The 16,351-nt window shown below is 42.2% G+C and overlaps 1 protein-coding gene across 6 annotated transcripts in view; it reads right to left on the bottom strand.

Annotated features, from left to right (window-relative positions):
* Positions 1 to 4,501: 4,501 nt before the first annotated feature.
* SEL1L2 (SEL1L2 adaptor subunit of SYVN1 ubiquitin ligase) overlaps positions 4,502 to 16,351 on the bottom strand; it is a 118,382-nt gene continuing 106,532 nt past the window's right edge. For 3 of the 6 annotated variants that reach the window (XM_060284611.1, XM_060284612.1, XM_060284613.1), the window contains 3 exons: positions 12,307 to 12,479; positions 4,833 to 4,961; positions 4,502 to 4,694 (listed from right to left, as the gene is read on the bottom strand). In XM_060284611.1, the coding sequence (XP_060140594.1) occupies positions 4,572 to 4,694; positions 4,833 to 4,961; positions 12,307 to 12,479 (425 nt within the window). In that variant the 3' untranslated portion in view covers positions 4,502 to 4,571. The remainder of the gene's footprint in view (positions 4,695 to 4,832; positions 4,962 to 12,306; positions 12,480 to 16,351) is intronic. The other 3 variants (XM_070043594.1, XM_030872658.2, XM_030872659.2) reach the window with 2 other exon arrangements.

Raw genomic sequence — 16,351 nt, 5'->3', positions numbered from 1 at the left:
GAAACAGGGAAGGGCTTCGTCCTGGAGAATAAGATTAGAACCGTGATGTGAGGTCACATCAAGGCCTACATCAGAGATGACTGGGCCTTATATTGTGGGATGATAGGTCTCCAGGCCAGGCAAGATGTCCAGCTGTCCTTAGATACCAGGGTGGCCCGGTAGCGTGATCAGCATGACTTATGAAATCAGACCTGCCTGTTGAATCCCCTTTCTACCACTAACCAGCTTACCTTCTGTAAGTCACTCAACTGCTGACATGCGCCATTCCTAGACGCATTAGTACATTGCCCAGCAGAGCGTAAATGCCCTTTCCGAAGGCTTGGAAAGCCAAGCTCATAAGATGACTTACATGTCCGGTGCAGTAGCCCTCAGATTACAGAGTGCTGTTAATAGGTGCTACAAAAGAAGGTAGCGGTTAGAGCAGGGGGAGAGGAAGAGTTTCCGGAGCTAAATATGGTTGGAAAAGCTGGGTCAAACAAAATTAAATGGATATATCCTATAAGACTTCTCAGAATCTTTAATGTGCTCATGTTGTTGTGACTCTCCCAGAGGAGTCTATATTTTATGGCATCTTCCAGACTTAATGACCCAATAACCCTTTTATCAAGGAGCACCCTGAAAGACTTTGAACATGTTTGGGGAAACATTAGCCTAGCACAATGCCTGGCATTGTGAAGGCTTGTTAAATAATTTGAATGGTTGCAGGAAAACTTAACATTCAGTTATCTTGCAAAAGTTGTTTATGAACTTTCTCAAGGCAATCCAGTGCAGTGGTTAAAAGCTCGACTCTGGACCTGGTCCTCCTGGCTGTGTGGCCTTGGACAAGTTACTTGACCTCAGCTTCCTCTTCTGGAGAAGAGGGAAGATGATACAGTATCCTCCTGGGAAGGTAGTTGTAAAGCTCTAATGAGTTAATAATACATTCGGTTAGAACAGTGCCTGGCACATTATAAGCATGATATGTTAGCTATTATTTTCCTAGATAGAATGAATTTTAGAGAAGCTTTCAAGAACAAATTATTGACTGCTGTTGTGATGCTAGCTTACCATTTGTCCTACATAAAATCCCTCTTGCTCACACAAGAAGATTGATTAATAAACAGATGCCACTTAGAGTCACTATTCCATTTTAAAAAAGAATAAGTCATAGGACCTCAGACAGCTGTTTTGCCTCTATGGCAAAATCCAAATCTCAAATATAAGAGATTTGCTCTAATATTCTATTAGGCGAAGATTGAATATTCCTTTTTTCCAGAGGCACTTTATCTTTACCTAGAAATTATTTTCTGATTAATAAAACACAAATTACGATAACTCATTTCACACAAGCACACACCACAAAAAATGTTTCCATATCAAAACACAGGTACCAATGCTGGATGAAATTAATTAGGTGGCGGGAAAAAAAGGAACAAAAGCTAAGAATTGAAATAATCTCACAGCCTAAAAAGTAATTCTATTCTTGCCACACATGGAAAGATTTTAAGGCATTTTTCTGTTATAGATCTTAATGTTATACCTGAGAGGCTGGATTGGAATTATAAAACTTTTGAGGTGTAAGACATCAGAGAAATCTTTCTTATTTTGCAGTTGAGGAATCTGAGTCCCACAGAGAGACTGATATGCCTGAGGTCATTAGCTGGTTCTGGAGGACAGGCCTGGAACATAGATATTCCAGAGTCTTGTCCAGCGCCCTGCGGCAGGCCTGATGTCACTCATGCAACCCCAGCAGAGCTGAGGCCCAGCCACTGCACCCACCCTGCAGGAGGTACATTTGTGAACGTCCCTGGCACAGCTCTCCATCCAAGGGTCTTCGGTACTGAGTCTTTTGCAAAACCCAGAGTCACCCCCTTACACCGAATTTGTTTAGAGCACATTTCAGTGTTGTGGGTTACAGTAGACCTCGACCTGGGCTCTGTTGCCTGGCTCCCACCCCCAGAGATTCTAGTTTAATTTGGCATCGGGAGTTTTAAAAGGTATAGAGCCTGCTCCAGAGCATCCATTTTCCTGAGGAGAGAAAACTGTATGAATCACAGATAAACTCCATTTCAACCTCCCTTGCGTTGTAGTTGGGAACTCTGAAGGACCAGCTGCTGTGCTAGTTATAAAAACATGAGTCATTGTGCACTTCGTGACGAGCTTGTGTTGAGAAGAGGGTGGGTTGGACCAGGTTGGATGTGAGGAAGGTGGGTGTGGGCAAGTTGGTCATCCAGTGCTAATTGAGCACCTACTATATCTGAGGCCCTGGATACCTAGAGATGAGAAGGCCTAGCCACCACTCTCACAGGGCTCGCAGCTGGGCTGGCTGGACACCACGGGGAAGCTGACACGGTGTATTTTCTTGCAACCAAAAGTACTCTGATTGAGACACTTATGTGAAGGCTCTGTGCAAAATAGTGCACGGTGACCAGTGGTCAGTCACCGCAAAGCCGCCTAGGTGCGGGCAGGTGTACAGTCCATGCACCGCGGTGGTGAGAGCTGCTACAGTGGAGGCTCTGGAGCAGAGGCCCAGAAACAGACGTTTGAATGATTCAAACACCCTAAACGAACCACTTGCTCTTTCAAAGCCTGTGGCTCACATTTACTTGGAACAACGAGCTGAAACAGGAAATTGATGAGCTCACGCTGCCCTTGCTCCTGCATTTCAGGCAGCGTTCTACTCTACCTAGCAAGCCGCAGAGTCTCTCTTTCCACCCCGCCTGCAGCTATTTTCACAAGCTTTACCTCCTAGGAGCTCATCTTTCACCAGTCTTGGAACCGGGGCTCACCTTCCACGCTCCCCTCTTTGCACTTATCCCGTCTCTGATGTGCTCACATTCCAGACACATGAGAGCGATAATTGCACGGGCCTCCTGTCCGTTAGGCTCTGACCTGAGGTTTGGATGCCTGCTCCTTCCTTTCACATTTGTGAATGGGGCTTTTATCATTCCTTTGGAACTGGAACTCTCTAGTAAGTTAGGGATTGTGTCAGGAAATTGTAAACACTCGGACCTCAGACAAGCCTGGGTAGTCAACGGCCAGGTAAATGACTGTGGTTAGTATGTGTGTGTACAATGTTTACAAAGCACTTGTGATGTCAGGCTAATTGAAACTGCAAAAAATCTCCAGTCAGGAAGGAATTAATCCTATGTCATGGAGGAAAAACAGGTTTGGATAAATTATGCCCAAAGTCATAGAGCTACTAAGGGACAGAGCTGGACCTCAAACCCAGGCTTGGTTCCAAATCCATTTCCCTCCCCTTTCTGATCATGGTTGACATTTTTTCTTTTTTTTTGGCTGTGCTGCGAGGCTTATGGGATTTTAGTTCCCCCGACCAGGGATGGAACCCGGGCACTCAGCAGTGAGAGCTCAGAGTCCTAACCACTGGACTGCCAGGTAATTCCCATGATCGACATTATTAATTAACTCTTTTCCTGTCCCTAGTTTGGGTTTTCAAGTAGGCAAGCACAATCTTTTCCTACATAAACACCCAGCATTTTGGCTGGAGAACCAACTGCAGGGCACTGAAACCGCATTGAGTGCTATCAACTCAGCTGTCTGCATATTCCAAGCAACTTGCCATGAGCTTCTAGAGAATATTACAAGTTACCATTTATGGAGTTTATTCCAGATGCCGGACCCTGTGATAATTCTTTTACATACATTATCCCATTCATTCTCATACCAGCTCTCTAAGATCTCGAAGATCTTCCCACTTTGCAGATCAGGAAACTGAGGCTCAGTGAGGGTGAGATCCAAGACTGGCCCTTCACATAAGTCATGGGCCTCCTGCACTCTTCTCTCCCTGCACTGTCCCCAGCACTGGGCCGCAGCTCTGCTTCACCTGTCAGAGGAAACAAAGAACCGGGCCCTTTAGCCTCTGTCCTAGGAGGCTGGTAATTTCTCCCTTTATGGATACTCCAAAGGGGATTCCACAGGGGTCCAGTGAGGAATGGAAGAGAGGGGTACAAGCTGGAGAGACCCCAAATGGTGCCGTTCACTGCACAGCTGCTAAGGGAGCTTTGATAGAAGGCCCCCGGCTGAGGAGGCTGAGTCAGTCCCCCTGGCACAGCAATGCCATGAGGAATTTCGGCTCATTGGAGATAGAATGTGGTTCACCAGATCACTCCCATAAGACAAAGCATCTGTTTGTAATTTTTGCCTTTATCACATTCTGAGGGATCTGTGTTCTTGCCCTCCCAAAACTCCGCTTCTCCCGAAGCGGAGTATGTCTGTAGGAGCCAAGAAACCCATTTGTCCTCTCGAAAGGGGACAGGCTGTCACAACCACGTGAAAATGGGTGGTCTTTATCCCTAACTCAGGACTAGATCCCCAGGATGAGAAGCTTGTAAGGAAATCTTAGGTGATCAGTTTCCAGCAATCCCCTCTTCCCCAAGTGGTCACCTCAACTAAGCAGGAGATCTGGAATGGTTTCTCAGAGGATGGGTCCCAACCTTTGTCCATTTTCCATCACAGGCCTATATGGGAAATCAGCAGCAGACTCCTGAGCCTGACGGGGAAATTTTTTATTTAGTGAAGATGACTTGAAGTGAACTGGTCCCCGTGAGCAGGTTTTTTCTGTGGTCCAGATCCTACAGGTAGCGATTTCTAAGCAAGAAGATCAGCACGGCAACAATTAGGCCAATCACAAATAAATCCCAGTATGGTCCAAGGGTATTGTCCAATTTCATCCATTTCCATCTCATGGTAAACTGCTGGCAAGAGACATTCTGTCAAAAATAAATCGAAGCCTCCCACTTCATTCAGAACCATCATCTACCTCCATCCCATCTCCCAAGAGTTGCTCACTGGAGTTTTCAGAGATTTTTGGGACGTATTTGAGACAAACTTACATTAAAAAACAGGATATCTCGAAACAAATGCACAGTTTCCAGTTTTGTGAGGGCAAAGAACACAGGTATGTGAGCGTCCGGACTTGTTTGAGCAGCCATATCATATAATCTCCTGGCCAAGCGAACGTCCTGGAAAGAGAAGAACAGCCCATACTCATTAGGTACAGATTCTTTGGGAGAAATTAAATGGAATCCATAGTTTGAAATACAGTAACTTATCTTTGGTAGGCTGAACAATCTTCCCCCATGGCCCCCACAAGATGCTCATGCCCTAATCCTTGGAACCTGTTAATATGTTATGTTACAATAGCAAAGCAAATTTTGCAAATGTGATTGAGGTTACAGACCTTAAGCTAGGAAGATTGTCCTGGATGACCTGGTGGACTCAGTGTAATCACATGAGCCCTTAAACACTGAGTTTTCTCAGAGAGCAGAAGAGAAAGGCAGAGAGATGTGGCAGAGGAGAAGTCAGAGATTCTAGCGATGGGAAGGACTCAACTTGCCCTTGTGGAGGGGCCACGCAGACAGGAGAAGGAATGTGGACAGCCAGCAAGGAAATGGGGCCCTCAGTCCTATAAGCGCAAGAAACTGAATTTGGCCAACAACCTGAATAAGCTTGGAAGCAGGTTTTTCCCCAGAGCCCTCAGTAAGGAGCACAGCCTTTATTTCAGCCTGTGAGACCCTACAGAGAGGACCCGGTCAAGCTCACCTAGCTTTCTCACCTACAGAAACTGTGAGATACATGTGTGTGGTTTTAAGGCACTGAATTTGTGGTCATTTGTTAGAGCAGCCATAGAAAACCAACACAGACTCCAAAGAGCTTTCTTGGATATCTCTGGACCAGACCTTAAGTATAATTCCAATTAAAGGGGCAGGAGAACAGACACTAACAGTACATCTCCCCAAACAAATGGCAATACAGATAGTGACTTCCTAGTACTTATCATACCTGAAGTTATGGGATTTGTTTATTCATTGTCTGTCTCCAGGTCCCTGAAGACAAGGGCTTGCACTGCCTGTTCACCCCTGAATTCCCAGTGCTTAATGAAGTGCTAAGCACATAGCAAGTCTTTGATAATACTTATCAAATGAGTGAATAAACGAGGAATGAGCGAATAAACTATTTTGGTCCTCAGGCTGGAATTTGATTCCATAAATGACGTACTATATTTTTAGGAACTTGTTTTTCCCCATTAAATTACGCCATGGTAGATCAAAAATCTTTCATTTTCACCTACTTACGGCTTGTTTTTGTTTGCTTTATATTTGCTTTGTTTTCCCAAACCGAGTAATGAAAAGGCTAAGTAGAATTGCTTTTAAAGGTTGAAGCACCCTAGGCCAGTGCCAGAATTATACTTTGCTTGGGTGCCTGTGGATTATTTTCAAAAGAAGGGGAAGAAGAGGGATTTTTCACAAATTGTGCTCATCCAGTATCTCTCTGTTTCTCCTCTCCATCTCCCAGACCCCCGATACACAGGGTTCAAGAGTTGTGAATCCTTGAGGCCTCTGCTAAACCCATTTCTTGGGTGGTGTCCTCTCAGCTATGTTTTGCTTGTCATTTCTTAATTTTTTACAAAGCTTCGTGGACTGGTAAATGTATTTGTTTGAGAAAGAGGAATAATGCTTGCTTAAAATAATTAAAATTCAGGAGACTGTTCCAAACAAATCTTCCTGGCAACAGAGAAAATGGATGTTATAAAAACTCCAAATGTGTCTCTGATTCCAACAAATTCAGAGGGTGTTCACTTGAAAGCACCCTACAGATCACAACAGCGGTGTTACCTCCACACGTGACAGGCATGTTAACTTGGATGGGACGTTCAAGGAGAGGCAACCTTTGTCGATATCTCATTCCTTCCTTCTTATTTGAGGCAGGCAAGAGTTATTAATTTATTTCTTGAGGCACAATTCAGTTGCTTAGCTTATAATGAAAAATAGCAGAGAAGTACCATTTAAAGTGGGATGAGCTGGCTCCCGGCCGAGGTGGCCTCACGATTCGCAATGGGGGTGGGGTGCGATAGGAAAGTCTTTCTTTAAAATTCGCAGAGAAAGAAAATCCTAAACCCTTCTGCCTAATTAGGGCAACCCATATAAAAGAAATTTTATTACTAGACTCTAGAAAAGACTGCTTGTTCTTTGATCCTACTTAGTAAAAAAAATCCAAACCATTCACACAAAGAAAATTCCCCGTGATAAATTGTGCTTTGATGATGGCTAGGGTTCATTATTTAAGTCCATTGCACATCCAGTCCACTTACATTTAACTTCTCTGTGGTACGTTTGAGTTTATTTTGCTTTAAATTCAGTGATTTAGGAGATTATATAAACCTATCTACAGACTTCTTAAGTGTTTCTAACTCTAATGTCAGGTGTGCCAAAGTACCGCCCTATGCTCACATGTTCAAAAGCTGCTTATAACTTAAAGATATAGAATTCTCCAGCAATAAAGGATCTGGTTTGTGAAAATTGTTCAGTTACATGACTCAGGAGTTTTCCAGCCCCGAATCTTTGGGTGTCATCAAAAATGTCTTATACTGGGACAGAGGTAGTTTTTTGAATAATTCATTCTTGTTTTCTTATTATAAATATGTTAATTAGAGGAAACTTTGAAAATACAGAGGTGAACAAACAAGGAAAAAACACCCACAATCTCACTGTACAGAGGTAACCACTGATATTTCATACACATCCTTCCAGCATTCCAGTGTTTTTGTATATATTCATACATACATACTTTTAATTTAGGAATTTTTCATTCTGTATGATACTTTGTCTTCTGTTTTCTTAAGTTAACGATATATTTCAAAAAATATACCATGTCCTAAGATATTCCTTTAGCCTATAATACTTTTATTTTTAATGGTTGTACAGTATTTCATAATAATGGCTAGTACTTATTAAATATTTACTGTGTGACATTCACCACTGTCGTTTACTTAAACCCTGTTACAATTCTGTAGGGCAGATGATATTATTAACTTCATTTTAAAGATGAAGAAACTGAGGCGCTGAGAGGTTAAGTCACTTATCTAAATCCATATGACTTGTAAATGGCAGAGCTGAGATTCAAATCCAGAGAGTCTGCGTCTAGCCTGCTCACTTAGTCACTAGGCCATAAAGTACATAATGGAGTAGTATACCACCACACAATAGTTTATATAACATGTTCTCTATTTTGGAGTATTTTGATTGTTTGTAGGGTTTTTTTCTAATAAATAAAGGTATACACACACAAATTTTTTTGCACATTTCTGATTATTTCATTAGATAATAGACATGTATTTCAAGAAAGGTTATGACCATTTCTAAGAGATGTATATTTTGTCCTGTCATATTTCCGAGGGGGCCATTTTAATGTCAAACTTTAGTTTGGCCTTTCCAGAAAATAATTCTATTCTGGTGTTTAAAGCTTCAGCTCTAACACTCCATAGGAGGTCAGACCAGACAAATGAAAAAAATAAAAATGCTTCGTGCCATAATTACTTTTATTTTTGACAGATCTACTTATAATTTATTCAGTAGATGTGGTTTTGTTTTCCCTGTAGGATCCAAAAAATGTGTTATTTAGTAGGTCTAACTATATATATTGAAACTCATTTCCTCTCACCTTTTTTCTTAATTTAGATAGATTTTCTAGTCAGTATCTTAAAACATACCTGCTTTCTTCCATTTTAAAAACAAAACAAAGGAAAAAAATGAAAACATAAAAAGAGCATCATGTGTGTCTTATACTCTATGTTACAAAAACATTTTAGAACAGAATCTGACAGTACTGATTCCTCTACCTGAATGGTTTCCTCTTTAACAAGTTTATAGTATTTCACTTGTGTGTGCATGCATGCACATCATTTTGGGCTTTCACTTTAGTTATGGACGTGTCTCTTCCACAGTAGACTATGAACGCTTTGAAGGGTGTCTTGTTCTCAGATCCTTCTTGACACAAAACAAGGACTTGATAAATATTTGAGTAAATAAATGAATGAAGAAAAGCAAGGCATGTTACCATGGTAGTTTAGAAGCAGATGTCTTTTAAATCTAGGGCTTCATTGAAGGGTTCATAGAGGTGATGATACTGGAGCTATTCTTTGAAAAATGGATTGGTTTTCAATGGGCAAAAATGTGGGAGAAGATCATTCCAGCAAATGGGGTGATGTGACCTAAGGTCAGGAGGGTGCAGTTCAAGGTCTTACGGGGAAAGGAAAAGCAGTCTAGAAGATATATAGGGAAATAGTGGCATATCAAGCCATTATTGTCAAGATGGATTAGGTCAGGGAGGGTTTGAATGCCAGGGTAAGAAGTCTGGACTTCATTAAGCAATAGAAAGTCAGTAAGATTCTTTTAGTTTTGTGTTTGTTGGCTTGTATTTGTGTGCATGTGTGTGTGCATCTTTTGGGAGGAGTGTGGTGGAAGGGTAGCAGTACTAGAGTTATACTTTATCCAGAATAACCCAGTGGGGCTTCGTTAGCTGTATTGTGTGTTAACTAAAGTAATGCTAACATCTGCAACCAATAAACTCCCAAATTTCAATGGTTTAACACATTCAACAGTCAAGTGTGGATGTTTCTTGTTGGTGGTAAATCTTTGGTGGACAGAGCTTTCTCTGGCCACACAGTTCAAGGAAGAACACTAGAATGGGAGACCCCTGAGGATCCTTTACAACAAGTAGAAATTCTGGCCTGAACCGGGATAAGGCCAGAAGGAATGGGCAGGAGAGGATGGGCAACAGGTTTTTTTCATGGTTATTAAATTTTTGAAGGACTTCTGAATCAAGTATAAATTGAGAAGGAGTTTCATAACAAATTGTGAGCTGAGTGCTTATATTTCTAAATTAGTTCAGGTCATCTCTCAGTTTCTCCCTAGGTATTATTTTGTGTTCCCAAAACAATGGTACAGTCAGTCCTGGTCCACAGTTAAGTCAAGTGAGCTTAACTCAAGGGCGGAAAGTGGGGAATGAGATGTTTCTCAGTGAAGCTATTGGGATAATTGACCTACATCACCCTAGTCCCAAATCCTTTCCTAAAGACGGATGAGAAAAATAATGACCCATATTTTTACACTGATTTACCAAGAGTCGATTTATACCTTACTTCCTTTTTCCAGGGGGCTTACATTCAGAGTTTACCAAAACTTTTTTTGATTCTCAGAGAAATCCTGGTAATGATGTTAGACTCACCTGTCCCACTGGTTTGCATGAGGTTTAACTAATAGAGAGGATTGCGAAGAGCCTTGCTGAAGACATGCATAACTACTCGATGTCTTGGGTGCTATGAAAGCCTGTTCTAACTGCTTTGCTTTCATTAACCATAAATGGAACAAGCTTTGAACTTTTAATTATCAGCATATTCATTTTAAAAATTAGAAGAGGTGATATCTCCTCATTAATTTGACTACGAGATAGCAAGATTAATAAACTTGGCCCCTGGGTAGTTGGTAATTATTTTACTAATTGCTAAACAAAAGAAATTAATAAAGACAAAGAGCAATGGCCCCTCATTAACTAAATTAACTAAATCTAAAATTCCCTCATTAACTAAATCTAAAATTCCCGTGTCCAGGTCTGAGGTTAAGCTCAGCCTCTTTCTTTTTCTATAGGTAGAGACTTTCTGTAGGAAAAAATTTATCTGTGACAGAGAGACTGATCAAAATGAACTACCCACGATTTAACAAGAACCCCGACCGAAAAGAACAGAAATGTGGCTAGAGAGAAACTTCAAAGTTTTTCTAGATGTATGAAATATATGTCTCGACAACTGCTTTTGGACATTGTGTAGAAAGTGCCTAGGAGAGAGCCAGCAGTGACTTGAAGGAGGAAAACTGAACACCCGACACAGTGGGCTGTGTAGTCGGCCTTGTGTCCTGAGAGGACAGCTCTCCCCACCCCAGGGAGTCACTGCTAAATGACCTCACTGTGAGGACAATGGGGCTGTTAAGTCCTTCTGGATTCATATGGGGGCAGGAGAGCTAATCTGAATTTAACCCATGGGGTGGGGTCACTTTTATCCTATACACACAATGCTCCTCTCACCAATATTGTTATGTTTTACATGGGGAATGATGAACAAAAGCTTTAATCCTCTTGAAGTCTTACTTAGCAATCGCTCACATTCTCTTCTGATCTAAAAAAGTCATTCCACACACTGTTTCACTACAAAGCCCTTTCACAAAGGCTTATTGGTTTTATCCTCAAAGCCTGGGGCAGGGCTTGTATCGCTGTTCTGTTTTACAGATGTGGATGACAGTTGGAGGGGAAGGGAGTGTGGCTTAATAACATCCAAAGGATCATCCACTGTAGCTATTCGAGCCAGTCCTGCCTGCCCCAATGTTATAAAACAGGAAGCTTGCACCTGCTAGGAATGGGGAAAACAGACTGCATTTGGATTTGACATTCTTTCTACTGCTTAGGGTTCTGGGGATGATGAAAAGTGATCCGTCAAGAGGCAGGCACAGGAGAGCACCCGAAGGCAGGGGTCTCTACCATTGGATTGTTGGCACCTGAATGAGAAGCTCTTGCAGCCGTGTGCACATGAGCAGTTGTCAGCTAGGAAATTCCCCACCAATAATTCCCAATTACTATCACAACTGGAAGGAAAAAGAAAGCATAGAAAATTCAGTAGTGCCGGGCCCAACTCTTTCCAGCAGCAATGTGGGGTCAGCCAGATCTGGGTTCGAATGATGGCTCCACCACCAATGAGCCCTGCAAACTCGGCCCTATGACTTAACCTGCACTGTGATTTCCTGACGCAAACAACAAGGACAATGATAGGATGCGTCTCATTGAGTGGTTATGTGACTTAAATGACATGGTATACATAACACGTCAACACCTGGCTATCGTAATCACCTTTCTCACCCTGTCAGACCCTAATGCCATCTTCTGCCTTAACTACACTGACTGTCTGAAGGATCTACCCGCTATCACCTTGTAGTGTTAGCCCTCTTAATGAATACGCCTCATCTCCTCAAGTCGGGTGTAGTCTTTGAAGGATGGAGATCTGTTTTCTTGGGCTTCTCTAGAGCACTCGGCATTATGTCATGTACACAGTGGGTGTTTCAAAAGACGTTTCTGGATTAATGCCACCTCTGTATCCAGCTCTGATCTCATTCTCACTTTCTCCTTATTACTGAGAGCTTGTGAGTCAATGGAAATTTTAATGGAAAAAGGCCTGTGGGTGGAAGGCAGTGGGGGCAGGGCCTACTAGTGTTGCTGGAAAAAGCATGAATTTACTATGAATCAAATTGGCCAAGACTAGATTTATTCTCCTCGTTAGTTCCATCCTTGGGCGTCATGGAGAAAATAAATTCTACCTCATAGGGTTATATCAGGATACATAAAATGTGTTGGCATGTGGGAGGGACTCAGCAAATATTAAGTCTTTTTCTCTACATTGATGACATCAATGAAGTGTAAAACGTTATACATTTTCCTTCCTGTACAGCTGCCGTTACTAGGTTGGATTATTACCAGCACAATTACCTTTGCGATACCTAAACCATGTTCGTACATATAGGCCAGGTTGAACATGGCTTGTGCGCTGTGGTATTTCTTGGCTGCGATGCTGTAATGCGTGGCTGCTGTTTGATAGTCTTTCTTAGTCCCGTAGCCATAATAATGGTAATCTCCAATTTTCACTCTAGCGAATGCATTGCCTGATAGAAATATTAGAAAGAGAAGGAGAATAATAACTCAAATGATTCATGTGTAGCTCCTAGTAAATCATTAGTATCAGCCTAATGATAATCTATATAAAAAAAGAAAAAAACACTCGGAATCCCAGAATCAGAATTAGATATGATTTATGGATATGACACACAATGCTAGCTGTCTTTATTGTAGGATAACTCCCACAGTATAGTACAAATGTTCTTAAAGAATAAAAAATTATCAATTTTACCTTTTAGATTCATTTTTTGAAGGTAGGTCAATTCTTGGGAAACTGGATCCCACCCTTCCTTTTCTTAGCCTTCACTCCTGAAGCTCTGCTCTCCTGCATCACCAGTTTCTGCCCCTGTTCTAGTCCCATGCGTCATCCAAACACACTTTGGTATCTTCTATGAACAAAACCAAACCTTTATCCCATGGCATCTCCTTGTAACTACTCCCCATTTCTCTGTTCACTTCACACTCAGCCTTTTCAAAAGTGTGTTCTACACTCACTGTCTCCAAAGCTTCTCCTCCCACATACTCTTCAACCCACCCCACTTTGGCTGCTGCTCCCTCCTCCAAGAAACTGCTATTTTTAAGGTGGTCGATAACCTCCACGCAGCCAGATCCCCTGGTCACTTCTTGTCCTCATCTCACTGGACCACTAAGCAGCACTGGAATCACTGGTGCTGTCTGCCCATGCCCTTTCTTCTCTTGACTTCCCTCCTGCCTCAGAGGCCTGTCCTTTTCAAACTCTTGCCTGACTCCTCCTCTACCCAGCTTCTAAATGTTGGAATATCAAGGGCTCGTTACTGACTCCTTTTTCCCCAGCTCCTCTCCCTTCTTTTCTCTCCTCTCCTCCCTTCCCCTCCTCTCTCCTCCACTCTGCTCTATCTCAACTCTCTTTCCAGGTGACCTCATCTAGTTCCATGGCTCTATGTTTCCTATTTCTGAACTTGTATCTATATTCCATCTCTCTCTAAGCCCCAGATTCTTACAACTGCCTTCTTGACTTCTCTGCCTGGATCTCAGACTTAAAACATCCACTAGAGATTCTTAACTCCCTGCTACCCCTTCCCCCGAACAAAGTCATCAGTTCCTTTCCTCTATCAGTGCCAGCACCACCATTTTTCAGGCCATAAATCTAGGGGAATTATTCCCAGTTCTTTCCCCTCACTTTCATTATCAAATCCATCAGCAAATCCTGTTGGTTCTACCTTTAAAACACACCTGTTTCTCTCCAGCTCCTCCACCATCTAGTCTAAGCCTGGAATACTACAGCAGCCTCCAAAATGTGCTTTTAGCTACACTTTTCGATCTGTTCTCCACACAACAGCCAAGATGATCTTTTTCAAATGTAAAATCAAATCACGTTATTCCCTGTATTAAAACCCCCAAGCGCTTCACTTTGCACTTGGAATAACTTCCAGATTCCTTACCTGACCTACAAGTTGTGCCTTATCTGTCTTCTGCCACCCTGGCTGGGCTTACCACATGTCACTTTCTCGGGATTCTCTAGCCTTCTTAATATTCCTTCAACACACCGAGCTCATTCTTGCCTCGGCGTCCCTGCAGTAAGATTCTTCAAGCCCCTCTGCCTGGCATGTTTGCAGTTCCTCTGACTCATCATTCTGGTCTCACTGCAAACTTCGCTTCCCTTCTAGAGCCTTCTCTGACTACCTTGTCAGACCACATCCCACTAGTTGTCCATCCCATCTCCATGTTTTATTTCCTCACAGCATGTATCTCTCTTATCTCATTTGTTTACTAGTTTATTTTCTCTCTCTCTTTCATGAGAGAGAATTTTGAAGCTCTTGATCACTGATATAGTACCAGGATGAGAATGGTACTTGATGAATATTTATGGAATGAATGGATAGACAGGGTAGGAAACTTTTTAGAAAATGCTTCCCCCAGATGTTAAGTATTTTACAATCTTAGTTTCCAACAAACATAAAAATATTCAGGAGTAGAAAAAAATTCATGTGACTTTTTAAGATATGAGACTTCAGTCTTTTGAAGGCCACTTAGGGATGACCTCTAAGCGTCTCTTTGGGGCCCATGTTTCCACTCACTAGGGCTATGTTGATTGAAAAGATGAGGGAATGCTCATGTAGGACATCCACTTCAGCTGTGGCTAACCCCGCTGGCACAGTCTAGGCTTACTTGGAAAAGGGGAAAGTACCCTGTGTGGTATGGTCTGATGTGTATCATTAAGAGCTATAGGACTCCTTCCAAGTTTTTTTTCCCATTTGGCCTAACGCAAAGCCTAACATTTTTTGGAATTGATTCCTTTGGGTTCTGAAGTTCTTTTAGTCTTCTGGAACCCTATACTAAAATGTAATACCATGAGCCGTCTTTAGTTTTCTTGGAGTAGAAGTAACGTTGTAAACTTCTTAAGCTGCAAAAGATATTAGTTGTCAGGGTTGGCTTCTCAGGTGCTTCAAAATGTACAGGTAGCTCGGGGTAAGACCTCATAGAAATGACGTCCAGGAGAGGGGCTCAGAGGGGCCTGCAGAGGCAAGAGACCCCTCGAGCTCTAAAGAGAAACCCACTCCATTTCTAATTTTGCCCAAAGCTATCTTCCTTTGACCCGAAGATTCCTTCTGCACCACAGCCACAAAAGAACAGGACTCTGCATTTTCAAGCTTTGCAAGCAGTAAAGCAGGACCCCTGAGGTCTCTAAGAATGAAATGTTGTGAACAAGCAGATTCTCCAGAGGATTCAGCTCCACCCTAATTAGGGGGCTGATGGGGGTGGGGGGCATGTGGCAATCCTGACAGGCTCCTAGGGGGTCACTAGACAGTGGGAGGGATTTCCCCTCCAATTTCACAGTCACAGGCTGGTGGCTGAGTCCTTATGGTTCAGCACCCTCCTCACACTCCTGGAAGAAACATCGCCAATGACAGATTGGAAACCTAACTTCCATTACTAGATTTCCTAAGCTCAAGACAGCCATTCAGCAACCACATCTTTGGGGACAATCATGCCTGACCTCTCTGGTGACACACAATTATTTTTAGTGGTCTGACAGTTTTATATTGGTGACTTCTGTTTAATATTAATGTCCTCTCATTTTCAATGTCTCTTTTCCTTAGTGCAATTTCCACAGCATTTCCTGGCTTGGAATAAACCTGTATTTGTTACAATTCAGATGATTTGCCATAGCTGAGGGGTTGCTGGTGTTGTTTCCTTACTCCAAACATTTTAGAAAACAGAGACTTTTCTTGTTTTAGGGAATTTCTCACTAAAATCACACAGATGGCTTGCTGCTGCAGTACCAGCTCAGCTGGACCTGAGAAGGCACCACTGTGACTTTTGCTTCTGCCTCATATTAGCATCAGCTGAGAATTGTTTTTATCCCATTCAATTCTTATAGAAAAGGGATGATTCGGCCTTAGCCTGAGACAATTTTAAGAAATTTAATTGGAAGTAAAATTGCTCTCTTACCGTAAGAGAGCACCTCACATATCCAAATGCCAATAGTGACAGCTTTGCAGAATCTCTCTGCTATTAGTAATATAATTTTAGGGAAAGAATGGAATGAGACATAGTGATGCAAATGCCACCTGCCACTGCTTTCCCACCAGCGCTCCCTACAGCGAGGGGGAGGATCTTGCTAATTAATTCTTTTTTTCCCTTGATGCTACCATGCTAATGGTTATAATAGAGATCTGAAGCTTGTGGTAATCCTCAATGGGATATTCTAAAAGAAAAATCAAACAAGTCTTAGAGCCATAAGTAATTTAACCTATATAAACTCATTGAAACATAGGTCATATCTCTGATAAGTTTAGAAAAACTCAGCAAATGAGTGACTGAAGCCAGACCAAGAAAACTGATGTCTTGAGTAAAACTGCCATGTTTCAAACAACCG

The sequence above is a fragment of the Globicephala melas genome, chromosome 15, assembly GCF_963455315.2.
Source record: "Globicephala melas chromosome 15, mGloMel1.2, whole genome shotgun sequence".
Classification (NCBI taxonomy): Eukaryota; Metazoa; Chordata; class Mammalia; order Artiodactyla; family Delphinidae; genus Globicephala; species Globicephala melas.
This window is presented reverse-complemented; position numbering and strand designations above follow the sequence as displayed.